General features: G+C 35.8%; 1 protein-coding gene across 1 annotated transcript in view; it reads right to left on the bottom strand.

Annotated features, from left to right (window-relative positions):
* LOC125225204 (dynein axonemal heavy chain 8) overlaps positions 1-25,901 on the bottom strand; it is a 61,856-nt gene extending 35,955 nt beyond the window's left edge. Inside the window, 31 exon segments of the mRNA XM_048128805.1 lie at positions 234-344; positions 454-597; positions 782-945; positions 1,115-1,244; positions 2,567-2,774; positions 3,133-3,313; positions 3,544-3,686; positions 3,975-4,107; positions 4,387-4,519; positions 4,870-5,029; positions 5,123-5,187; positions 6,091-6,202; positions 6,292-6,427; positions 11,065-11,230; positions 12,062-12,164; positions 12,254-12,380; positions 12,909-13,007; positions 13,089-13,233; positions 13,641-13,786; positions 13,879-13,963; positions 14,476-14,615; positions 14,695-14,841; positions 14,946-15,165; positions 15,495-15,598; positions 15,743-15,919; positions 16,201-16,364; positions 17,394-17,595; positions 17,938-18,080; positions 24,019-24,130; positions 25,333-25,443; positions 25,533-25,901. Of these exon segments, the coding sequence (XP_047984762.1) occupies positions 234-344; positions 454-597; positions 782-945; positions 1,115-1,244; positions 2,567-2,774; positions 3,133-3,313; positions 3,544-3,686; positions 3,975-4,107; positions 4,387-4,519; positions 4,870-5,029; positions 5,123-5,187; positions 6,091-6,202; positions 6,292-6,427; positions 11,065-11,230; positions 12,062-12,164; positions 12,254-12,380; positions 12,909-13,007; positions 13,089-13,233; positions 13,641-13,786; positions 13,879-13,963; positions 14,476-14,615; positions 14,695-14,841; positions 14,946-15,165; positions 15,495-15,598; positions 15,743-15,919; positions 16,201-16,364; positions 17,394-17,595; positions 17,938-18,080; positions 24,019-24,130; positions 25,333-25,443; positions 25,533-25,835 (4,514 nt within the window). The 5' untranslated portion in view covers positions 25,836-25,901.
* Between the last annotated feature and the right edge of the window lie 1,900 nt (positions 25,902-27,801).

Raw genomic sequence — 27,801 nt, 5'->3', positions numbered from 1 at the left:
TTGAAGTTAGATGCTCGATCAAAAATTGTTACCATTTTCGACTAAGTTTCTTGATTGTTCAACTAATTAATCATTTACACAGCGAGCAAAATAGTGTTCATAATATAGGTTAACGTTAAGGTTTCGCATTCCTTATAATTTTTTTTCGAAGCACAATTAATTCATTGTAGTCCTGCAAATTTATCGCTTGGTGTAAGATTTAATCCTAGTATTTTTTTTGGTTAATTTCTTACCTCTTGTCGAATTCAGCCAATTGATTTATTATAGTTTCGATATCAATAGCTAACCAAGGAGTTTCAAAATATCCATCGATGGAATTCATGACGGCTAAATATAAACTGTACCTGTAATTGAATAAGTATTTTGTTAATATTTTATCCCGAATTCCTAATGTCTTACAAACACGTTTAATGTAATACTTATAAACGGTCCTATAAAAAACCAATCACTTACAATTTATTAAGTAAGTTGAATTGTTTTTTCTTTTCGTGTAAGATGGGGTAATCCTTAACCTCCATGCCAAACAGTTTTTCACCACTGGAATACATTTCAAATCTCCTCCACAGTTCATCAAATCTCGATTGAAACAATATGACTCTGGAAACACTCATCTCATAAGACAACAATCATTTGAAGTTGGAATTTATTTTGTATGTATTGTAGTAATTACAACTCATTGAGTGCGAGATAAAAAACGCATAATTCCGCAAAGCATGACATCTTAATTAAAGAAGTTTAAAGTAGTTTTTGATCTAGGCTCTTTAAAGTAATAATAACGAACCTGTCACTAGCTTCTCGCGCTGTTAAACCCGGAGTCATAGGTCCAAACGCGTCGTAATCAGCGTCGAACTTAAGCACTTCTTGCATAAAGGTAGACACACCAGTGGTTAGCTCTTTCTGAAGTGGACCCTGCATATCGACTATTCTTTGTTGTACTGAAGCGGCCTGCAGCAGAAAAACATGTCGCAGTTTTTTATAGCGAATCACATTTTAAAATGAAAATAGTATGAGTGCCGCTAAGAATGTTCCACTCCCTCGCTGTATTATACCAGGGACATCCATGAGATCTTTTAAATTACGCCAGTATTCATCAAAATATCAAAACTGTACTTACAGTTTCTAACATATTTGTGAACGCATAGCGCAGCCCGTCTACCATATCAGAATCTTCTTTGGATATGTCAATGTTAAATTGATTAAATGTTGCGTAACTTTCTTCAATTAAATCCAGTTCCATGTCCATGCTACAAATAAATCATATGTGAGAAAACTGCCAAGCTTAGAGCAGAATTAAATTGCCTATTCAAAAGCCCATTCTCTTTTGAATAGGCACAATATTAACTAAAGTCGCCGTCAATAGAACTTGTGAATAATGTAAACAAACCTTGCAGTCAAAATGTCTTTAATTTCCATTGTAACTCATCAGATACTGGCTAAATCCATGTGTAATTTAATCAATTCATATCACTTATGATCCTCAAGCTTTAAAATAATAAAATTGTGCTAGAATATTGATATTTTATATAATGGTTTGTTTACATTGTTGACAATTTCTATTGACAGCGATTTTATAAAACTCCCGTGAAACTCATACATATTTAATAGTTATTTGTTTTACAAGGGGGCAAAGTTGTTGTTTAACCGCACGTGCCAATATTGAAGCCCGAGCAAGCGAAAGATTCCAATATTGAACCGCGAGCGTAGCGAGTGGTTCAAAAAGTGGAATCTTGAGCGTTGCGAGGGTTTCAAGGCACGAAGGTTAAACAAACTTTGCCGCCGAGTGAAACAACCACTTTCACCACACACCAACACGAACATAATACTGAATATAAAACATCAAACCAAATCAAATCTATCAATTTGTTCAATATTTATAATTCAAAATCATCATTTGTAGGTAATTTCTACCAGCCAGCTCAAGATATCAAGTTAGAATTTGTATGAAATTACTTTGCACTCTTGTGGATAAAATGCAATTTTGCTATCTGTTTTCGAATAGCAAAGTAAGTCTTTATCAGGTGTGGTGAACGCTCAGTCAGTATGCGTCTCGCTCTCGACATGTAAAGGCGGGGTCGCTACTCTTGAGAAAGGTCCTCGAAATTGGATCGAAACATGTCGAACGCTATATCGACTTAATACGTGAGTAACCCGCTTAAAATATTTTTAAATAGGCACAATATTCTCAAAATATAAGCATTAGGGATTATGGTATAGAGAATACCAGAAAAAGTATATCAAAATGGTGGAACATAATATGTAGATGGATGATGAAGATGGATGTGGCCCAACCGGCCTAGCTGAAATTGCAATCATTGACGCCAAACGCCGACCGAAACACAGACTCGCTCTATCGCGCCAATCCAGAATAGCGATAGAGATAGCTACGATTACGATATTATCGTAAGCATTTCTGCATTTGGCTACTGTACCCTGATACCTGTAATATCTAATTTGAGTCAAGGGACTGATATTGATTTTTACAACATTTCACTAAGAAAAGGACTAATTACATAATGACCACCTAAATCTAGAAATAAAAACATTCATTCATAAATGTAACACATACTCAATAAACGCTTCTCGAATCATTGCAAGGCACAACATCGCAACACGGACGTCGTCTAAATCCTTGAGTTTCTTGGCCATCGCCTTCATGCGGTCGTTAATGAACTGCATCATCTTCAGTACGCGCTCCTTGTAAGCCACGCTCAGTAGTTTCCCCAGAATCCTCTTCCATTCGATTGATTCAACGTGTAGACCCAACTTAACATTATCTGTACAATAGAGAATGTTCATTGAAATAAAATATGAAAAATATTAGTAACATATATGCACAACTTGTACAAGAGATAGAGAGCAAAAATGCAAAGAGTGCCAATTTTAAGTATCAATCAAGTAAAAAAAAATTAGGCTTGTAAGGCCCGATATGCAAAAGTCTCTTCTATAATTGAGAATATACTTAGTCTAAAAGATACATACATCGGATCGGCTGAGATGTTCAAAAACTTATGAACATGCAATTAGTCAATATAAACGTGTTCAAATATTTGTCAGCACCTTAATAGCAGTTATTTGGCCTGATGTAGTATGTTTACATAGTATGTGTTCAACCCTTAAAAATTTCACAAGTACCCGTATTAATCTGTATAGATCCAATAATATGTCTCTCCGGCAAGTTGTTCACTTCTTCCGTCTGCCCTTCGTACTTCTTCAACATGTCTCTGATGATGACGTTCAAAGGGTTGGAATCGACAAAGCTTTGGACTTGCTGCACTCTGTCATCTGCCCACAAGAAAGAATATCTACCGTACGTCTGAAATGAGAAAGACTTATTGTAAATTCTTTGTATTCGTAGGGCTGACTTTGAACTGTATCCGAGCAACTTTTTAGAGGTGGTTTAACGATAAGATACTTATTTTATTTATCTGTATCAAAAGTAACATTTCTTTAGTCAGAAACGTCGCTATTGTCACAGAAATCGGAATCGTATCGCTGTAACATGTTCAAAATAGAGTCGTTAAACTTATCTTTTTAGGTACTTGCCTTTAATAACTTTTCAATGTCAGGCTTATACATGTACATCATCCCCTGTAAAGCCATAACGGCTCGTACAACATCTTTGTGCTCGGACACCATACGGAAATAACTTTTGACTCCACCAACCATTGATCCTGTCTTTGATCCACCTACAAAAAAACATTAAATATAATTTTACCTTATTTTCATCCTGAAACATGTGATTTTCTTCAACGATAAAAAAACTTTCTAAATAAAAATATAATAAACAAAACAAGTCTTAGTGCATTCATGACAAAAATGTCGAATTAAAAATGGTTGACGAAATCAGAATGGGACCAGCATAAATACAAAGAAAACTAATGAGACAATCGAAGACCATGTCTGCATAATTACATAGAGTAGGGTTTCTAAATTTAGAAAATACTACCTCAAACAATAATATTAAAACCTACCACCGATGCTACTTTTTGACAACATTGAAAAAGATTTTCCTGAAGTAGAACCGACTCCGCCTTCTTTCATTATAGCATCTTGTTGACTCCATTGAAATACGTTTCTGTGGGTATCCATGATGCAATTTAACACAACCTGAAAATAATTGTGAGCTTTCTGTCAAAAAATATTAAAAAGGATATTGCCAAAAGTATTTTGGTTTCAACTGCGACCAAACCTAAAATATAATATGTTATTGCAGGTTATATGGCAATACCTAATGAAATAAATTAAAAATTAGGTACCTAATGATTGCAATTTACATTATGTACATTTTATCTCATTCGAAAATTAGATATCTTTATAACTATATTTTGAAGCTAATATAGAATACGATTTGGTTGATACTTAATACATCAAAAATGAAACGTTTACTTGAGAGAAAGCAGACTGTATCTCGTCTAATGTTGGAGTAATTAAAATACGAGGTATTTGCAAATACATCATAGTCTTCATTAGAGGTTTGAGTTTCTTTTGTTCTTCTGGATCAGTTGTCATTGTTAGGAAACTGAAAAAAGAATACAATGGGTTAGGATTCAACGTTCACTGTCCAATTCCCCCACATACGGGTCACGATACGACAAATCTTATTTCAAAGAATTGAAAGCTGTAAGGTTTAGAATTGGGAGCGGGACAGGACAGTAAAAGTGTAAACGATAAAGCGGCCACAGTCATGTCCTCATGTCCGTATCGTAACCAATGGATGAATCTTATCGCATCACGTCCACGATATTATACGTAAGTCACGGATCGGTGAACGCACCTGAGTAACTTTGTATACAAACAATAGTAAAATTAAAATCCATTCCTCTCTTACCTACTCCAAGAAAGACAACACAAGAAAATTGTAACAATTACCTAGAGACAGAAGCTCTGCGTCTTAACAAATCGAGACTGGTCCGAGTGCATTTAATAAGAGCTTCAAAGCATTTTGTAGCAAAATAAGCAAATAGTTCGTTAGCTTCATTTATCGCGTGCTGTGGTTCAAAACGATCCGGGTTTTCTATTTCCAAGAAAGCTGCAATCATGGACATTTAATTATGTATATTTAATTGTGTCGCAGTTATTGTGCCATAAAAAATACGAAATAAATTCCGACTATAAAACTCACCAGCATCTTCTGGAAACACTCTTGTTGCTGAAGTAACTTGTTTCAAGGCTTTTTCCGGATCAAGCCTAAAAAATAATATAGTTTTAGTCATAATTATTACGTACAGCTGTATGAATTGATAAGTTTCAACCTATAACTTATAAATATAATAATAACTTTGAACTACTCGCTTACTAGTCAAAAACTGAAAGTTACTTAGTTACAAGCGGAAGTCTCTTTCCAACTATTGACTACCACTTGTAAATTGAAACCCCGGTGATGTACTCACACTTACAGTTACGACACTAATGACGAATACATATCAAATAAATAAATAAATAAATACTAAATTTGTTTTTTTATCATGCAGAAACGTCTGCAAGCGATACTACATATTTTTAAATTAAAGGCGTTTCTGCATGATAAAAAAACAAATTTAGTATGGGTTAGCACATTGTTACTGGCGAATTCTCAATGTAAATTGAGACTCCAGTGCCTGTTAAGATCTATTCTTACGGGTAGATGTTTGCTATAACGCCACCCTAGGACCTAGGACCCCCCCCACATCTAGCGTCTCGCGAGCGTCGCGTCGGGCCAACTGTATGGAAAGAGACGCCGCGTCGACGCGACGTCGACGCGGCGTCGGGCTTTGCCCATACAGTTGGCCCGACGCGACGCTCGCGAGACGCTAGATGTGGGGGGACCCTAAGGCGGTTGAGAATTAATGGAAGGCATGGATAAATTCGCACACATCCAGCAGGCCTCCGTGCCGCAGTTGGTAAGCGCGATGGCCCCGGCAAGGCCAAAGGTCGCAGGTTCGAGTCCTGCCGGAGGTGTGAATTTTTTCCATTTTTCCTTTAATTTAAAAATAAATAAATACTATCTATAGTCTAAAAGATTATTAAATTAAAGAAGTGATATGGGAACAAATTCCAAATATATAAAGATTTAGAGATCTTTTCTTTCATTAAAATCCGAAAAGGACTTGCCATTTATCTTTTAGATCCTTTATTGCTTGGCTAGGAACACTCTCCAAAAACTTATTGATAAGTTCAATCACTGCAGTTTCTGCATTCCATGACTTATGTTGCAACTCCGTAGCTGTCATCAAAAAATATATGATATTTAAAGTTGAAAGTTTTAAAATTTGAAAATAAAGGTTTAATCAAGAAAACGTGACGTGGTCTTACCAATATCGTCGCGTCTCATTAGATTATCTTCGTAGAACACATTTGGATCAACCGCTTGTTCGGGCAGTAGTACCAGCATGGTCTTTGTGATTGATTGCAAAATAGCATCAATTCGAGCTTCTTTAATATCTACCACCTTGAAAAATTTTGTCAATTATGATTCAAGAGGTCTGTTTTTATATTAGTTTACCGAAGTGTGAAATTTCTGCAGTTAATAGATTTCTCTGATTTTTCACTAATTTTAATAAAAGTATTGAGAGCAGAAATATCCAAGATACGAGTATCTCTAAAACTGTCAATGGTAATTGAGTCGCTTAACTTCAAACTCAGGTAAATCCACATGTTGACATTTTTTAAGATTTTGGTATCAAACGAATGGGTAAATAATTAATTTTGTTACAATTTTATCAGTAAAGTATTATTCTGCGTAGTTTTTGGGTAAAATACAGTTAAAGTCGTAGTAATTTTTCAAAATTAGGTATATCCGTATGACAGTTTTTTCCGAATATAGGTAAGTCCATCCAAGCCAATCAGTGATAGAAGTTTGTTAAACATGGCTGTCAGTTGACCTAAAGTCTGCGAAAATAACTGCGTAGCTCTCAATGATTTATTGTGATTTTTTATAGAAAATAGCAAGTTTAATGGATAATTCGTTGGAAATCGTGCCTTCGAAGTAACTTCGAAGTTGCGGTAAATTTCAAATGTCCTTTCACGTGTCGTTTGAAAAATCATTAGTTGACACTAGTGTTGTGATAGCTATAATCGATGTAAGATTTTAATAGTATTACGTATTTCATAAATTTTACTTTCCGATTAGGTTTGTGTAGATACAGGAGGAACAAAGTGTAAGTTTACGTAATTCTGAATATCTTAATGCGAATTGCAATTTTACCGTTTACTTGCTGCACAATTAGGGTTTGCAATCCGGATATTCGAATATCCGAATTATTCGAATATCCGCCAATATTTTTATCCGAAAATATTCGAATAATCCAAGTGAAATTATCCGGATAAACGGATAATTTCTATAAACACTATTTTTTATTTATAAGTAATATATTTAATAGATAGACGTCACTGAAACCAATTTCGATCAATTCTTAATACGGACAATGTTATTGCTAACAAGTTAACACCTATAACACCTATTTATCTTCAAAATCAAACTAATATTTACAAAACAAAGAAAGCATTCGTGGACAAGAAGTAAGCAGAATGCCTCACCCCACGCACTCAGTTCTTATCAAATATTCGATTAATTGGATGATTTAAAAAAACAGAAAAACGTTCAAGTATTATTTTTTAATATGAAAACGTTACCCCAACCTACTTTCATTACTGCTAATAGCTAACGTGAAGTTATCTGTAAAACCGTACTTAATAAGGGAGATTTATACCTAGATTTCCTGGTCCCTTGTTTTTTTGAAATTGAAATTTAGCGCCTCACTCCGAATTTAGCTGTTATCAGTTCCATGGCAATTTAGTACGCCAGAATTCCCTCCACTTCACTAAGAAATATAAGGCATTTTCCTTTTAAGTCCTTAGTTACATTCATACACAAAAATCGGTCTAATTACTACTTATACTTTGAAATCTTAGTCGATCTACTGATCAGCTTGGAAACTAAAACCCATCAAATTGCTGCCGAGCAATTTGAGGCGTTTTGGATTTGAATATTGAAATAAGTTCGCCTTTGTACCTCCTCCTTCTTCATTTTTTTTAAATTTTATGTGTTGTATATTTTATGTTGGTGGTACAATACTTATTTATCGCCTCTCCCCTTCCATTGGTACTTTGGTACCAGCCACTGTGCAACTAAGGTCTAAAATGATCCACACCTGGATAGGAAGTGTCTTCGACTAATTGGTCTTCTCTTTTTTTGGTTATTCTGTTTTGAACGAGTACCTATGCTCAGTTGCTCATTCCTGTTCTAAGACCCTAACCAGGACGCTTTTGTTTAGAGCCTATTACGAAAAGAGTTTTCAACTTTTTATATTAAGTATCCGATCCGGTCCAAGATGGCATCTGGTACGGGCGTAGGCATTTATGCAAATGACTAGTGACTACAGTGGTAGTATCAGCATGGGCAATTATGCCACAGTCTTTTAAGCCGAGACATACGCAATAATTACCTGTGTACATAAGAATATAGTTAGACAAACCCAAGGAAAGAATATCTATATACTCAGCGATAGTCAGGCGGCACTCAAAGCCTTCACATCGCCCAGAGGTGACTCTTGACTGGTATTAAACGGCATCCAAGCTCTTAACAAGCTTGGAAGGCAAAACAAGATGCAACTGGTATGGATACCGGGGCACGAAGGCTTCATTGGCAATGAAAATGCTGATGAACTTGCCAAGGCCAGGTCTGGTCATGAAGGACCATACAAAGGCTAATCACCAAAAAGAGTGGGATGCCCTGGTAGGTCTGAAGCATTCAAAGCTCTTTATGCGGAGGGTAGAATCTGGATGGAGCAAAAAGCTAGGAAAGCTAGGCAAAAGACAACTCTAAATTATAACGGGGGTGTTCACAGGCCATTACGGGATCAAAGGAATGTTGGCCAAGATGGGACACGCTGACTACACAGATTGTCGCATGTGCGGCGAAGAGGAAGAGACCGTCAGACATCTAATGTGTGAATGTCACGCCCTCGCCAGACAAAGAATGAAGAACTTTGGAGCAGGCTACCTATTACCAAAGGACATCAGAGAGCTACCCATGAGCCTCGTCATCCGATACGTGGAGATGGTCGAGAAGCTCCAGAATAGCTGAAGGATCTTAAGATCTTAGGGGGTAATTGCACAAAAGATCCCGATGGGTCGAAGTGTATCCGGAAGGGCCCCGCAGATTTAAGATGAGTATCCGATCCGATCGAGCGAAGGACCGACTCCTATACATTCTCGAAATTATTCAAGGCGCCATCTTTGATTTTTGTCTTTGACATCCTTCCTATATCCGATATCGGAACGGATAATATGACAACGCTGTATCGCCTATAACCATCATCATATCCAATGATGTTGTCTCACGTTCCACTCTACACAAGCCATCCTCTCTACCATCCATTTCCAAGGTAAAGGTGTTGTCAGAAAAACTTCTCGTTATACCTAACACCTAACTAATCACTACTACTAACTGTCTTATATTGACAGCTCACTATCTGTTTGCAAGATTCTAGTCATAGAACTAAAGATAGAGAGCTAGGTGTGTTTTAATTTCTACAGTTTGCTGATTTACGCAAAAAATAAACAAAAATGTAGGTAAATTTCGCATTATGGCGCTCATATATCTCAGCCGTTATCAATTCCACGCTTATACGCACCTGTAACATTAATTTTGTTCCATTTAATAAATTATCCGAAATTATCCGAATTATTCGAATATTCGAATAATAAAAATTGTATTATCCGAATTATTCGAATATTAAAAATCCGTCGGATAATGCAAACTCTATGCACAATACATAATTAATGATATATTTTCTCTAACAAATATGCTTATTTTGTTTTTGTCGCATATTTGGCTTTATTTTGCGTGAATATTTGTTTTTGCATATGAGAATTGGTGCTAAGCTACTTCCTTGTGTTTTTCCTTCTTTTAACTAACGCTTTGATATCTTGTTTTCAGATATTCATCCAAACAGCCACCAATAAAGCCGTTATGCGGACATGACACCAATGTAGCAAACTTAATTCAAACGACGTCCTTTTCTTTAATAGAACGACCAATGCAAGAAGAAGAAATTGCAGAAGATGACTCAGAAGAGATATTGAATTTTGTTTAAAATATTTAAGGGTTATTATTTTGTAACAAAAAATAAATAAATAAATAATAAAAAATCATTCTTCTTGTTCTTTTTGTAGTCCCGAGACTCCCGAGTCCGAGTCTACTGGAGTAACCCGGCGTTCGTATGTTTGTCTTCGTGAAATTTGGCAAGTGGTTAGAAGAGGTAAATAAAAATTTTAAGCTTAAATTTGAGCCAAATCAAAGGGTCGCCGTTAAATTTGGCAAGTGGTTAGAAGAGGTAAATAAAAATTTTAAGCTTAAACTTGAGCCAAATCAAAGGGTCGCCGTTATATGGGTTAGCGAGTTTACGTTCGGGGCGAACCACTAACAAGTATTTATATTTTAAAACAGGATAATGCTTAACTGCTCACTCTTTTGTCAGTACCTACTTATTATCAAAGAAAACTAATTATCGTCGCTGGTGCCAATGCTTAGTACGACATATTCGACATTATATTATTTATCAAGCTCTTTATTGACATGAACATATTTACATAATTAATTTTATTATTTTAGATTACTCATGTTTAGTCATATGATTTTGCCATTACCACATCCCTAGTTATAATCGATGTTTTTCAAATATTTATAAATCCAAGTCTGTTAAATCAAAATTATATAAATCCACGTAGAGTTTTTTCAAAGACAGATTAACTTCAATCAATTTTATCCAAACAAAAATGTATTTTTTGTAAATAATGGATGGTTTTAACTCTGAAATTGTCGAACATGGTCGATTTCTTTAATGTTTTGGCCATAATAAATAAATAGTGTTTTTCAAATCACCGAATTAACGTTGTTATCACTTTTTTTCAATTATCTCCCAAGTGGGTAGAGTGGATTTGCCCAAGTTTGAAGTTAAGCGACACAACTAAGAGTGCCTTTCATTGTCTTTTTGTTTTTTCTGAATCAGAATCATCAGTTCCAAATAGGCTTGAACTCATGACCATCTACGTATATTGCATATTACTTAAGTTAAGAAATACCTCTTTGACAAACAAATCGACTTCATCAAGCACAACTTCAATGGCGCTAACGTACGCCGGTATCTCGAGAGACGTCCAAGTTATGGTCGAGAGGCCGGGCTGGAAAGCTTTCTCCATCTTGACAAGCTGCGCTCGAAGCAGCGGTAAATATAGTTTTGGCATGCTCCTGTATGTTATTGGAAATTTTAATACTTGTGTTTGCCAATTAAAGGGCGTGCCAGGATAAGCTAAGTGATTCTGCCCCCGACGAATTTGGGCTTTAATTTATATGGTTGGTGTGGCTCTACACCAGTAATTAATGTGCAAAATTTGAGCACCCTAAACTTTATAGTTTTTGTAAAAAAAAAACGAAAAATCATTTTCATATGCACGTTTCTCTAAAGAGGTTTCACACATTTCGTATTATGTTATATTAAGGCGAGTCTAGGAAATGTATGTAAAGTAATTTATGTAAAGATATCTCTATGTTCTTCCTCAGATAACATTTTGAAAAAAATATATGTTGTAGGTTATTAGTGGGTGTACTATTGGCGAAAAAACTAGAGCGCTCTCTAACCTTTAAGTAATTAAAAAAAAATTAAAAAGTTTAGTCAGCTTTCTTTTTATTTTTTGCTATGACGTAATGAGAATATTATTACGTCATATAATTATCTTGACTCAATGTACAACATATGTAAATATACTAAAATCGGTTGACTATAAAAAAAGTTATCGAAGGAAAATGATTTTTCTTTTTTTTTACCTAAACTGTAAGGTTTAGGGTGCTCAAATTTTGCACATTAATTACTGCTGTAGAACCACACCAACCATAAAAATTAAAAGCCCAAATTCGTCGGGGGCAGAATCACTTAGCTTATCCTGGCACGCCCTTTTGCCAAGTACAGTCAAGCGTACATTCATGGGGCATAATTTTATTTAACATTCATATTTTTTGATAGGTAACGTAAAATACATACTAAACATTTTATTTGATATATATTAACAATAAGAAGATTACTTTCTAATTTTGTTGTTTCGATCCACTAAATATTTCATTTTTTCAAAATTTCCCAATATTTGATCTTTACAATATGCGACGACCTGAGCGGAATCTGGCACACCTAAAAGAAATGGTTTATATTAATCGGTTAATATGATATGACAATAATGTAACTAATTATATGTTGTTCTTTTAACTAGATATACGTACTTAGTCCTAATTGCCACATATATTCCACTTCTCTGATGCATTCGGGAATGTAAATATTGAAATTGACAATGTACAAATTAGTCGTTGGATGCCTTATGAGAAGCGGCGCTATGAGACCCAGTCTGACCTGTAATAAAATAAGAGTGTCGTATTAATAGTTGTTGTAGAGCTGTGCAGCCTGTGCAGCTGGTTCTGGTGGGCGCGAAATAACAATTCCATGTGTGGCCGGGTGAACAATCATTTCATTATGTACTCACTTCAAGGTATCAATCAATTATCTAAGAAGACATTTTTTTATATATTGTAACCAAACGTTGGCAACCGCTACATAAACAAAAATAGGTTTAATTCCTGTTGGATCTTCCAATAATAGTTTCATCTAGCATTATACTACCACACCTCGGACAATGGCAATCAAATATATGAAAGAAACGCGTTTCTACGCACAGTCTAGGCTCGTGTAGGCGAATGCTTGCATATAAATGAGATAAGACAGGTCGACTGGTCGCGTTTTTGACAAGTGGTAACTGTGAGGTAACAAAAAGCGGATAGGCGAAGTGGCACTTTCAGCGGGAAGCAGGGAGTGATCATACTTTACGATGGTACTCTGTATTATACTGCGATACTACGGGCATCAACATGGGCATTTACTCACCTGACCGACATTTTCGGCCCAAGCTTTATGGTAAATTAGCTCGAATTCAGTAAACACGATGTACATGACGTTGAAAAGTTTTATACATCTTTGCGTATTCTGAAATGAAAAGATTTATATATTTCTTTTAGTGAAAAAAATATCCCTAAATAACAATTGATACAGGATTTAAATACTTACCATATGTGTTATAATTTCATTTTGCTTCTTGAACTCTGCCATGGGGCCTTGAATGTTTTTATCGTAGAACCTAATCCACAAAATTCTCCCAGACACTGGAGGCATGTTCCAGGGTACGTCTGGGTTCTCTCTCTCTTCATTATACCTAAAAATATATGGTTCAAATAATTAAATATTGGTCTAAAAATGAGAAAGCAATGATGAATTAATTATAAACTGGATTGTAAACTATTCAGCTTTCTTGCCTGACAGTCAATTTTTAATTCACTTTGATTAAAATCTAGACCGTCAATTACACTCAGTAACCTAATTAGTTTTAGATTCCACCTACTCTCAATAGTTGATACACCCTAACGGTTGCTGCCTCTGCGTACCTACGTCCTTTAATAGGACAGCATCCGATCGGTGTACCCCTTTTTCGTGATTCAAGTGTCAAAGACGCGCTTCTATGGGTGTCTTTGTTTCATTGTGGCTTTTCTCCACCTACACCTCCCTTAAGTTCCCCTACCTTGTATCATGAACATTAATAGTGCTTGCTGCAATTTTTTTTACCTGTCACGTAATGATTCAATCTCGGCAGTAAATTTGCTTATCAAATCATAGTATTGGTCTTCAAGATACAAGCAACCCAACTTGAGGTTCTCAAATCTTTTTATCAAATGCAGAGCTATTTCAGTTGTAGGACATTTGTTGACGCTCTAAAAAAAAACAAAAAATGGTTATCACACGAAAACTTATGCCTTAGAAAATTTTATGGTTACATTACGAACAACATGTTGAAGGTACTTACATTTATCATAAAGTTTTCTAACAACACTTCTTGATTAGCTACGTTGTCTTTATAGATCTTGTAATCTTTGTCGAAATCAGGTCGTCTGAAATTTATAACAGAAAAAATAACTACGTATACATCGGTATAATGCCATATTTTTGAAACAGGTTTTTGTATACCTTCCTTAGTATTTAGTCCATCACTCATAAACAGAAGACTAAATTGCCTTTGTTCTACTCTGGCGGATGCTGCATCTGAGTGCGTTCCATATCACGGGCAAAAATTCACTCAGTGTGTCCTTTAGGCCTGATTAAGACGGCGTGCGAAATCGCATGCGATTTTAGTTACATTGCGGGCTGTTGCGGTTACATACACTTTTGCACAGCTACCAAATACCGTAATGTAATAAAACTCGTATGCGAGTTCTCGTACCATCTAAATAGGGCCTTATGGTCCCCCCACATCTAGCGCCTCGTGAGCGTAGCGTCGGGCCAATCGTATGGCAAAGCCTGACACCGCGTCGGACGTCTTTTCTTCTTTCTAGATGTGGTGGGACCCTTACACCACAATACAGCGTCTAAAGGGCCTTGTGATGAGTAAAAATAAAATACCAACCTATGATCCAAAGCATCATAAGTTTTGGTAGAAATAGCTTTAAAGAATTTATTAAACAATCCCGCATGTTCTTCAATGCCCTCTAAGGTAGTCTTGTTTAAGACATAGTATGTGATATACGTTTGGAACAAATCTATAATCTGTTAACAAAATGTACAATTAGAAATACTATACAAACGTGACTATTTTAAGTTATACTATATTTTACATCAAATTAACCTTAATAAGTCTTCTCCTGAACGTCTCAAACTTTCCAAATATATACATTTCAGAGCAACCGAAAGGTTTTTCGTCCGCTGCCTCTTGCATTTCCTTTTGCGTCTCATCATAACATTCACGGTAAAAGCTGTACAGACCCAGACAAAACTGAAAACAGACAAAATAATCACAATTAAGTACCTACATTTAAATATGTTTTGACAGGCACATTTTGTAGCGTTAGGTTTTACATGTTTTAGTTTTTATCTTACCAATGATTTACTAATAAAGTTCAGTTTATCTTGATTCCAAATAGTCTTTCTTCCGTTATTGGTCAAATAATCCATGCACATGTTAAGTATTTGATTCGTAACTTTGACCAGCAAAGTTGATATTTGTTTAGTAGTGTTGTAATAACGAGAGGTAGCGTAAACCATGCGCACGGTGTATAAAAGCCCGGGTATATATTGCTCCATAGTGTGTGGATCACATCTGGAAGAAACAATTATATGGTCAATGCAATGGGGAGAAGACCGCATATACAAATTTAAGTAAAGGGAAGTTCGTCATAGGGCAACAACTCTTATTTGTCACTCGAACACATTCGAAAATAAAGTCCTGTCGCTTCACCCTCTGTCTGAGGAGAATGCACATTTTGTGTAGCTATAAAAAGGAGGATTGTAAACAGAAGTGCTTTTAGACAGTCTTCACCACATTGTCCTTAAAACTGGTAGGTAAGTACCTACTGTCTTTTTTAAGCAAATAAAATAAGCATAGGTAAGCATAAGATTATGGGAACAATAAGAAACATTTTTTCTTACCGATATAAAGGCTCGCAATATTTTTCCAAAGCATATAAATATTTAACGTTATCAAATGCTTCATTGTAATAATCTGTAACTTGATTGTCCAATAGTCTCCATTTCTGTAAATGTTTTAAAGTGTTTTCAAAATGTTAGGTAACTTGTGCATCTTCTACTTACCATGATATATTACGATTGGCCAACAAATAATATGTAATTTCTAGATAGACATGCTACTTTAGAATTTAAACAACAAAATTTAATACCTTTATAAGCTTAGATTTAGCCCGGATAAGTGTATGTATGTACATCTGGCACAGGTCACTCTTGATGTGCTCAATGATAGACGTGAACGTAGTGAGTTGGCGTCTCCAATGATCCAGTTCTGCTAAAGGGCCAATATTGGACGGTTCTCTTCTTAGCTGCTGACTTTGTACTAAAACCTTAAAGTTGCACACAAAATCATGTCAGTTCAAAATAACAAAGATGTTCGGTACGAATAAAAGATTAAAGTACTTACCTATCTTTTCCATGTCGCACCAATATAAAAAATTGTTAGAGAAAGATCACCGTTTCGTTCAATACGACGCAAACGATTGGTATTTTCGGTAGGCCTTTTGCCGGCCTAACCGAAATGACAATCATGGACGCTATACGCCGATCGAGACGATAGAACTACCTACGTCATCACCAAAGGTAAAAAAATCAAGCAGCTGTAACTTACCATAGTAATCTGTTTCATCCACTGTTTCACGAAGGAACAAATTTCTTCCAAAACGTAAGTTTTTGTAATAGCAACTTTCATCTTCTCTTCATCGGATAGATGTTCCTCATACAATACCTCATTCACCTTAAACCTTGTACAGCAATCCAAGTCGATTTTGGTCTCTGGTCAAATTTTCAAGTTTTATAACAATAACTAAATTAAGACTTAGGTACTTTAGTCTGGCCACCAGTGGTAAATATACAGAGCATAAATATACAGGCACCAGTGGTAAATATACAGAGTGGGGCCTGTAACAAAGGCGAAGAATTGAACTCTAGGCTATTCTCCTTATACTGATCAACATTTGTTCGGCGACTTTTAAAAATAACTTGTATTTTGATTTTTATCACCCTTGAAAGTTTTTGCTAAGAGGTAATGTATTGCGAATTCTGTTAAGTTTAAAGTGTGACAGACAACGTCAATGACAACAATAATGGCGTACATTGAATCTAATATTTATTTTGTATGAAAAATTAAAAATTTAAAGACTTCGTAATTTTTAAAAGTCACTGAACAAATGTTGATCAGTATAAGGAGTATTCTCCTACCGTTCAATTCTTCGCCTACAGTTCAATTCTTCGCCTTTGTTACAGGCGCCACTCTGTAGAAGCATGATTCAGCTTTAATGATTTGTCATTGCTTTGAATTTTGATATAACTGTGAAGATCACTCATGATTATTGGTGAATGTGAAATGAAATATCGTCACTACTTTTAAAAAATCTCGTATTTCGAGCTGTTTCTCAAAGTTAAAACGCAGTAAGTCTATATGCATTCCATACATACTTACTACAATTTTCTTTTCATTGACAGACGAAGATACAAGTTTTTTTTAAAAGTAGTGACGATATTTCATTCACTTGAATATCAAGAAATGGAAAACTTTAGTCACAGACTGTATTCTACAAGTAGGCATTCTTTTTTTTCTAGAATGAGCAGACCAATGGTCGCAAATGCGGTTCCTGCATTTAAGATGTAGTACTGGGTGGAAAAGTTTAGCATTTGATGCACAACAAATACTTAATGAGCTCTTAAAAATGAATGAAATTCCTATGGCCATCTATTTTACACATGTTCCTTGATCTAAAACTATTTTTAAGGTTACCTAATGGCAACTTGACGAATACTCCGTGTCAAGATACCAATACTCACTTGCTAAGTAGTCAAAAAATAGGCTCATTTTAGACACGTATTCTTTTATCATATCATCACTCTTAGGGTTCGGAGGGTTGATGTCGCCCCACGCCTTACACGCCTTTAGAGCCGGCACATAAGCGTTTGTCAACATCTTGTATATTCCGGATACCACGTTTTCCGTCTCTTGGTTCATGTCAATGAAGACCAAGTAATAATCCTGAAACCAACACCATTTATCATCATTCTCTGAGAATGTCTACGGTTGAGTCTCACTGGCATGCATCTTTGGCGACTTAAGGAAAATTGATGATGGCAGCAGGGTGCGTAGCCGAATGGCACAAACGCTCACGTAACGCTCACGAAACGAAACGCTCGTAGATATCTATGTCTATCGCTCTTGCGTTTTGGCGCGACAGAGCCAGACTACCTTTCGCGGCGTTTGGTTTTCGTTTCGTGTCGCAGAAATGCCATTCGGCTACGGCACCAAACATAAGCACTGCTGATGCTGTCACCACAAAAAAAACTTCGTGAAATATACTTTGAGGGCTGAAACACTTACATCGGCAACATTTTTAGTGTCAATAACTTTATTTTTTATTCTGTACATGGCGACACATCTTCCGCAAGTGCCAATAGTCCCACCATCTGAAATATACGTCCGCTCCATTCTGCCTTTTTGGTTGGGCACAAATCGGCCGGATTCTGAAAATATTTTTTAATGTAAAAGTTCCTTGGATTTCATGATGAGATAAAGAACCACTCTACGATTTTTCTCCAAGTATCATGCGAAGTAATCTTACTTATATTACATGATCAGAATGCAGAGTCCTCTAGTCGACCTAGACATAGTGACAATAATTGACGCTACTGGGAAATCGAAATCTCGTCTATCTCGCCAATACGGAAGAGCGATAAAGAGAGATAGCTGCGATAACAATGTGCGTTTTAAGCGATTGTGACACCCTGTTGTCGATACTCCTCGTTAAGACGGTCCCCCGTTTGAATGCCCTTGCTCGATCGCGCTACTTCCCCTCCCCGCACCCCTGTTATACGATACGTCGATCGAGATTCAAGACCACCATACGTAACAAGTCGCCATCTAGGAGGAGTTGCTTGTACTAGATCGCAATAAGCTACTAGCGCCAGGAGTTGCCTGTACGAATGTATGGGTACTAATACACTTTAATGCTATAAATAGGGTTGTAAATAGAAAAAAAACCAAATGTTTTTTTTCAGAATTATGAAAAAAAACATGAAAAAAAACCGAGCACCTTGGTTTTTTTTCTAAATATGGTTTTTTTTTCAGATGAACAAATAATACGACAATAACGGTTTTTCGTGAGTTGTAACGTGTTTCAATAACAATAACGTACATTTTAATTCAGTATACAAACGTTTATTGGGGAATCCCCGATGCGGCGTGTAGCGTGGAGAGGCGGTGGTGTTGCCAACAGTAAATAGTGATAACTACAAACTACAGATTTCGTAAATGTTACTTTTATAAGACCAGAAATTAAAGTTATTTGATTAAATTCGTTTAATAGTTAACATTAAGTCTAAAAAACCGTATAAAAGTATTAACTACTTTGCAAATTTTGAGATTTCGTACTTTAGAAAAAAAACATACTCCAGAAAAAAAACTGGTTTTTTTCACGGTTTTTTTTCATGTTTTTTTTTCAAGCCAGAAAAAAAACCGTTTTTTTACAACCCTAGCTATAAATATGCTTTTTAACGAGAAAAACTACTAAACATATTATAAACGGAAATAAATGCAGTAAACTAAAGAAAAGTGACCAAGCCTTCAGTTACCCGCGGCTGGAATGCTGTAATGCTGTAATGAATAATGGAAGATTTTTTTTGTCAATAATCAATATGAATGTTGTTGTATTGACGTATCATAAAATTACCTTTAAACTCGAACCAGAGGGCCCTGTGGCATCATCAATGACCGTATCGATAACCGGAACAAAATGTATCTAAATTATCATTAGATAATTCCTGTTTTAGTACTAAAACAAATTGTTTATTTCACAATGTATAATGTGAAATGTAGTAGCGCATTTTGGCCAGTAGTCATAAGCAGAGTTTGGCACTGTGGTTTGTAACGCTGCTTACTGACAGAGTGTAGTACTAGTATGGTCTGGGTTCGATTCTGGCCTGAGGAATATTTTTTTGGTTTTTATTTTTTTCAAAACCGACAAGTTTCTACATTATAAAGGTTTATATCTCCCGTTTACAATATTTATGGCAAGATTCATTGTTTTGTATGTTTTTCCTGATGTAAATTAATTGTAAGTTCACATAAAAAGTATCTTTTTTTGCAATAAAACAGAACGCGTAGCAATAAATATAGGTAACTATTATAAATATTCACTTAAGCTAATGCATGTGCCTTGTGTTTGGGGTTGCGTTGCGACTTGCGAGTTGCGAGGTAGGTAGTCCGCAGCGCCGAGCCGGCGAAAGACTGAATACAGGCAGACTGCATATTTAGCACGCACAGTACAACTCAAGTTTATAAGTTACATTTTGAATAACGAGACATTTTAAAATTATATGATAATTATTACGATCAAAGATTCGACCTACCATAGAAACGTTGAATTTTGTTACAAATATCATACAGGGAACCAAACTATACAGGCAGTAATTTTTATAACAAGCAATATTTTCTGCACATGGGCTGCCGGCTGGCTGTGTGAAAAAAAGAATAGAACATCAAAATTCATCATCAATTTTGTTTATTACTTTGTACATTTTAAATCTTCGATTCTGTCTTCAAAACACTCTTCTCTCTCTAACGCTCCTCTCTCACGAGGCTATTCAAATGAAGCGCCACTGACGGGTCTCTATTGGTTCCCATAATTTTATAAGTCCGATTTTTACAATCCATAACGTTTTCCGTCATAATTTTTCTTAGTCATATTATCACTAGTCATAAAATTAAACGTCAGAAATTGTAGTTCTGATTTTTGAAAGTCATAAGTATTGTTAGTCATAAAATTTATTAGCCATAATAATCAAAGGCCATAGATGTACAAATCCATAATGTTGAAGTGAAGGAAATAAACTTACTCGGAATAATTGATCTAAGGATTTATCACAAGTCATAATGATTAATAACCGGGTTACCCTCATCTGGTAGAATAATTTTAGTCCGAAACACACTTCGCATAACATGTTTCGCAGAAACACTTTCAGTCGAATGGTAATTTTGCAGAAAATTTAGTTGGCATTATTACTACCATGCATAAGACACATTTGGCAGAATATTGTTTTACAGAACATTACTTTGGTCGACTTTGATTTAGCATAATTGTATGTACCATAATAATCTTATAGCATAATATTACATTAGCAGAATTATTACACGCTATCATAAGAGAAAAACTGCCCCAGAGTCACCGTTAGGTACGACGACGAGCGAAGCGAGGAGGAGTGTTAGGTATCTTGCATCCCCAACACATCCAACTTGCTATCAAATAGCAAATTGCAACTTTATGCCACCTAAATATTATGCACAAATATTATCTGCAAAAGTAATGTTCGACTAGAAGACTATTATGGTCATCAACATTATGACAACAGATGATTCGGTATTACAAAAATCTGCGAAATGATGCCAAAGCATATTCTGCCAAGAACTATTATACGAATCAAATATATGCGTAAAAAGTTTCTGCCAGATAATAGTGAACCTTAATAACCATGTGTTTCTTCACTAATAGCATTAAATGGTTCTCTATTGTTTCCCATAAAAAATGTTGCAATGTTATTTTAGTCTGCATTTTCGAAACTTGTAATTTCGCTTACTAACTTGTTCAGTATTTATTAAATTTTCATGGCACTTATTAAACCATTTGGTCTCGCCAAGGAGCCGACGTTGACAATTTCTATATCCGCTTTTAAGGACAAAAGATAACTAGCAAAAGGAAACTAACTACACGAGGAAAAGGGTTACTTTTTGAAACAATTTTGTTCCGCCAATAAACCGACGAAGCCCCGCTACGCGGGTCTCCTATTTCCGCTCTAAGGTAACTAAGGAACCTACACGAGGAAAAGGGTTATTTTTAAAACAATTTAGTTCCACCAATGAGTAGACGGAGCCCCGCTACTCGGGGCTCCTATTTCCGCTCTAAGGAATCAAAGGAAACTAACAACCTACCCGAGGAATAGGGTTACTATAATTTTTTTCTGTGTAATTATATGTATGTCTGAAATATAATATACTTTAGGAATTTTAGACATTAAATCTATATGCAGAAAAATCAGTAGGGCTTCAAAATATTTATACTATTCTACATACGCTTTTTGCGTTGTACTTTCTTCGCTATAAATAGTGGAGGGGAAAAGTTTCGTGTTACAAACGGGTGCAAATGTATTTTACTTTTCGTGTGTTGAAAAACTCGCCAAGTTCAACTTTGCACCCTTGTATAACAAATAACTATTACTTATTAGCTTTTATCTACGCCTTACTTTTATTTGATTCTATTGATGATTTATATTGCTTAAAAGGATGTATATCTAGATTCCTAAAGTTTTTTCTTCGATTTTTAGATCGTCTAATATTTTTTGGCATAATGATCATTTGGCCTAATTTAAATGTCCTAATATTGTTTCGCCTAACGCCGTTAAAACCCACTTTTTTAGAAGCGATTCGGATTTGTGTGAGGTCACGGTTCTAACCTAACCTAAACCTACCTTTCTAACAGCGAATCGGTTCTGGGTAATGTCATTTTTGGGGCAAAATTTAAATTATGCCAAATGATCGTTAGGCCAAAAGAGCGTTAGGCATTTCATAATTCGGCCAAATGAGTTAGGCCAAGTGATTTTCGAACAAACGTCATTAGGAATGTAGAGGTAGTCCCTGCTTAAAATTATCAAAATGGGTAATTATTCGCAGTATCCAATGCCTGGAAAAGGGGTGACACCACCTCCGAACCGAATCAATGTACAATATATTTAATCATGGGATAACGGTAAGCAAAAAAATAACATAGTGCAATACATATTAGGTTTCTTTGAGTTTGAAAGTATTATTATTTTTTAAATCAATAATACATACTAAAACTATATTAAATTTACTGTAATTTTGTTCTTTATACTCACTCCCTATCGGCAATAGTTCCGGAGATATGGCCTTTGAAAAAAAAAACGAACCACTGACTGTCGACCACTTCACCCTACACACACAGCGCGCACAGGCGAGGCGGACGAAGCACAAAGTTCAGTCGCGTACCATCTGAATAGTCTCGTGAGAGAGGAGTGTTTTGGATACAGAATGGAAGGATTAAAGTGTATAAACAAACACGATGTAAAAATTGTTCTTGAATAAATAAGCTGAAACTGAAACTATATAAAATTTAACGAAATATAATATTACATTTTCAGGTTCCATTATTTTTTAACATATTACTTGTTATAAAAATTACAGCCTGTACAATTTGGCACAATATTTTTAACTAAAAATGAATAATATTTGTGATAAAATTCTATGGTAGGTACCGTATCTTTGATCGTAATAATTATATAATTTTAAAATATTTCGTTATTCTAACGGAAACTACGAACACCTATCTACAAATTTAGATTTTTGTTAGTTGCGGCATACGGTACGTATTATGGTCACGTTATAATATAAAAAATAATTCAAATTTATTTATATATCACCTTTCCTTGTTACCTATATCATTCCGTGCTATGTGCGCGAAGCCGCGAACTAAAACCTACCTGCAGGGGTTGCAAGGTCAACGACCCCACCCGAGCGCGCGCGCCGGCTCGCAGTAGGTACTGTGGGTAATACCTAACCAAATCTAACCACGCCTGCGCGCTCGTTTACAAGGCACATGCATTTTAGCTTGTGTGTGTTTTTATATAAAATAATTATGTATTCATTTTCATATTTATTTATTACTTTTTTTTACACAGCCAGCACATGTAAACTATACAGGCTTCCTGTATAATATTTGTCACAAAATTCAACGTTTGTATAAACTTTTACATATATATGAAGCTTCAAATAATTTTCATCAGCGAGAAAATACGAAACAATGAATTTTGCCATAAATATTGTAACCGGGAGATATTATAACCTTTATAATGTAGAAACTAATCGTTTTTGAAAAAAAAAAAACACAAAAAGATATCCCACTGCCCGGGCTCGAAACCAGGACCGCATTGATCAGTGAGAGCCGTAAGCGGCGATGAAACCCACACGGCCAAATTCTACTTGCGACTGTCGGGCAAAATTCGCCAATACATGTCACTTAGTACATTGTGAAATAATTTATTTTTGTCCTAAAACAGGAATTATGTAATGTACACTTGTAATAATGAAATGATAATTTAATTTCATTTTGTTTCGCTTCTCTATTCTAAGAAAAAAATGGCTCGGCGCAGCGAGCGGCACAGCCCCCCCGTCCGAGAGCCGGCAGGCAACTGGCGTGCGGTTCGTGGCGCGTTCTAAGGTAGCCCCTTAAGGAATTATTGTCAGCTTATGATACATGTGACCCAGTTAAAAAAGTGTGTCCACTAGTCTGCCAGCTGGTCAAAGCAGGCTTGTCTCTAACCAGCTAGGATACCTGTTTAAAGGTTCTGTAAATTTCTAATAATAAATGTTCAAGAAATATCAATAATTACCTACCCATCTTTACTGGTGGTAAAAGGGCATCACATAGAACTATACAATTGCGGCCACCTTCAGCGACTGCACTGTCCAACAAATCTATATGAATATCCGCATCGTAGACACCTTCCTGGAATAAAAACTCTCCACTTGATAAATCGCAATCATTTAATTTCAGAATTTGATAGAACAGTTTCCATAGTTCAAAGTGGAAACCGGGAAATAGGTGTTTGGTGTTAAAGAATAGGTATATCGACGTGTAAAAAGGAGAAACAAGGGACTCATAGGTATCACTACTATCTTCGCTTCGCTTTATATGTAAAACTTGTTATCTTGGCTAATCCCCATGTATAAAGGTTTCGCACCGCACAAAGGTCACCTCGAGTTCCTCGACTGTCCCAAATCAATCAATCTAGCAATAAGAGATGTGTTTTCAATGCATTTGCTAGGTTTTCATTTGGGACAGCCGACCCATGAGTGAGAAAGTATCTAATAATACAATTAATTATCTTTTTCTTGTTACTTCTGGGTGACCTATTGACCTTGGCTTGGCCTTGGTGCGGGTAGTCTGTTAGCGCACTTAGCGTCAAGTAAAGCTTAGCTTAGCTCTTTTATATTAAAGGAAAAAATGGAAAAATTTACGCTTCCGGCGGGACTTGAACCCGCATCATTACAAGATGTAATAGTCTGTCGGTAGATGGCGCTAGACGTCACCCCAAGACGTGTGTACATAAGGAAAGGCATGGAAAGATTTGCGATGTCCGGCGTGGCTTCCGTAGCTCAATTGGTTAAGAGCCTTGCACGGATTGCAAATGATGCGGGTTCAAGTCCCGCCGGAAGCGTAAATTTTTCCATTTTTTCCTTTAATATAAAAATGTTTAGAATCGTTAGCAGACGTTTCTGCTTGTTAAAAATAAATTTAGCTTAGCTCGCTTTCATTCTATGTATGTTCTTAGAACCTCCAGTCTCCTACCTACATTTCATTTATCCTTACGTAGATAGATTTTTTTGTAACCTATACTTCTTATTCTTTAATTATTTCCTCAATGCTGAGGATCGTGACATGTCATTCTGTTGAAGACTAAGTCCCATCATAGGCGTCTGTTCCTCGCCAAGCGCATGGCCTGGTGCAGTTTTAATCGCATGGGTGCAGTAATTTGAGCACACCATCTAGTAGGAGTGCCAGAGGTCTCGTGCCTTCAACTTTGCCCGTCATAATTATACCTATACTATCTTCAACTTAACTATGGGCATCCATAAATATAACCTACTATAATAGGATAAGCTAGTGATACGTTTTAACTGTAGGTTAATGAGTAAGAAAAAACTAACCAGTACATATTCTGGACTTTTATTCAAAATTGCGCCTGCCATCTCGAGCAAAAACCTGTGCTGGGTCTTCAGGCCTCCCACGCGATTGTTACGCGCCTCCTTTGCCTTAGCCTACAAAAGTAAAAACCAATTCAGAACTACAGGTATCTAAACTAACTATACAAATAAAACGAAGTAGTCTAATCAGAAAGTTTATTTACTTGCTTCTCTTTGTAAGACTCTTGGCCTAGTGCCAATGCGCTCATAGAAACTTTACTTTTCTTCTGAATGTCTTTCAGCCGTGAGCCGACGTCAAGGATAGCCTCAAGCGCGGTTCGGTCCACTTCTACTCGTTCCTGAGTGGCCGCTCCCTGCGGGAACATAGACGCTTTACGGTGGGCAATGTGGGTAAGACTTTCAATTTTCTCCGCAGTTCTCTCAAGGTCTTCCTGTCTTTGTTTCTCATCACTGGTTTCTCCGCCTTCGGCGGGCGGAGCTTCCGCGGCACCTTCCGCGTCTGCCATGGCTTTAAGAAAATCAATTCAATTCAATAATACAATATGCACAAACAGCCTCTCTGTTACAATTGATTGACGTAAATGTCAAACATTTTCGGTACAAAAACTGTAGTTCGAAATTGAGATCAATTTCAAATTCAAATCTGGAATCATATTTCTACCATAAACATTTTAATTTTTTTTATAATATAACATTCAGTTTGATATAGGAATCAAAAGGAATTATTTAAATGAACACCAAAAAAAATGTTTTGATACCTCCCAAGCTTTGCAACCAAAAAAAAGTAGTTTAACGCCAAAAACATAATAACCTAGCCATGTAATTTAACCGGTGAGCCCTTTATTTTTCAAATATGCTGCCTTTTTTTAGTGCCAAGAGTGGTTGACAGTTTAAGTCCTTAGTCTATGGTCTATATCATATTGGAGAAAAAATCTATAGTCTATGATTTTAGTGTGGTCAGCATATTCCGTTACCCCTAAAATAGGGTAATGGTTAAAAGTTACTTAAGAGAATAAGGGAAAGAAGTTAACTATCACTGAAAGACTATTCTATGACAGATTTTAATGAATATTTATTTCATAATAAAACAACTATTACCCTATTCTGCTATTCAAGCAGTGTTTATTGTATATTTCATAATTTAAATTAAAATGAAAGAGGACGACCGCCCCGAAGTCGGTTCTTCATAAATAACTAATGTAGTCCTTTTTTCCTACCTGCCCTTAAGTACAAAATGTAATGTATGTTAGGCATAGTAATGTTCCTTCGTTATTTTTTGCTTATTATGGTCAAAATTGGAATCGAAATCGAAAAACTTGTTTCATACAACTGTTTAAATACTCCTAAGCTCCTAACTCTCATTTTCTCTAATTTTATGATTAAAATACATCAATCGTTAAAAAATATTTTTCCATCCTGTCAATGCAATGTCCAGAGTGGAAAACGAGGACGATGCCTGTATCGATCGTCTCCTACTTTCCCAACATATACCATAATATAGGTATGTATTGCGACCTATACATATAAATGTATGTAGAATATAAGAATACCTTACATACGACTAGTAGATTTATATTAAGGTCAATTTATTGACAACAATAGGTCCTTATATTTATCAACAATTGGGTACAAGGTAATATGTAGGTATGTAAAACGTAATAAAAGCACACATTTAACATCGTCAAGACCACGGTGATAATCTTATGTACCTGTACCTACTATAAAATATACAAAATATTCAACTAGGGAACAAATCAAATTATTTTATTGAATATTTTTCTTGCCGTTTTTTCTTTCGTGTATGATATCTATTTCAATTTATAATACAAAATATTGTTTTCAGTACAGATGGTGCTTTTTAGGGTTCCGTAGTCAACTAGGAACCCTTATAGTTTCGCCATGTCTGTATGTCCGTCCGTCCGTCCGTCCGTCCGTCCGCGGATAATCTCAGTGACCGTTATCACTAGAAAGCTGAAATTTGGTACCAATATGTATATCAATCACGTCGACAAAGTGGTAAAATAAAAAGTGAAAAAAAATGTTTTGTTAGGGTACCCCCCTACATGTAAAGTGGGGACTGATTTTTTTTTCATTCCAACCCCAACGTGTGACATATTGTTGGATAGGTATTTAAAAATGAATAAGGGCTTACTAAAATCGTTTTTTGATAATATTAATATTTTCGGAAATATTCGCTCCTAAAGGAAAAAAAAGTGTGTGTGTGTGTGTGTGTCCCCTCTAACTTTTGAACGCTATGTTTAAAAAATATGGGAAAAATCACAAAAGTAGAACTTTATAAAGACTTTCTAGAAAAATAGTTTTGAACTTGATAGGTTCAGTAGTTTTTGAGAAAAATACGGAAAACTACGGAACCCTACACTGAGCGTGGCCCGACACGCTCTTGGCCGCTTTTTTTTCGCACTAGTGCGAGAACGAGAAGTGGTTCATTATATGCCAGGTCGAAACTTCGGA

Source organism: Leguminivora glycinivorella, chromosome 4 (genome assembly GCF_023078275.1).
Source record: "Leguminivora glycinivorella isolate SPB_JAAS2020 chromosome 4, LegGlyc_1.1, whole genome shotgun sequence".
NCBI lineage: Eukaryota > Metazoa > Arthropoda > Insecta > Lepidoptera > Tortricidae > Leguminivora > Leguminivora glycinivorella.
The sequence above is the reverse complement of the archived record's forward strand: the minus strand, read 5'-3'. Positions and strand labels throughout refer to the sequence as shown.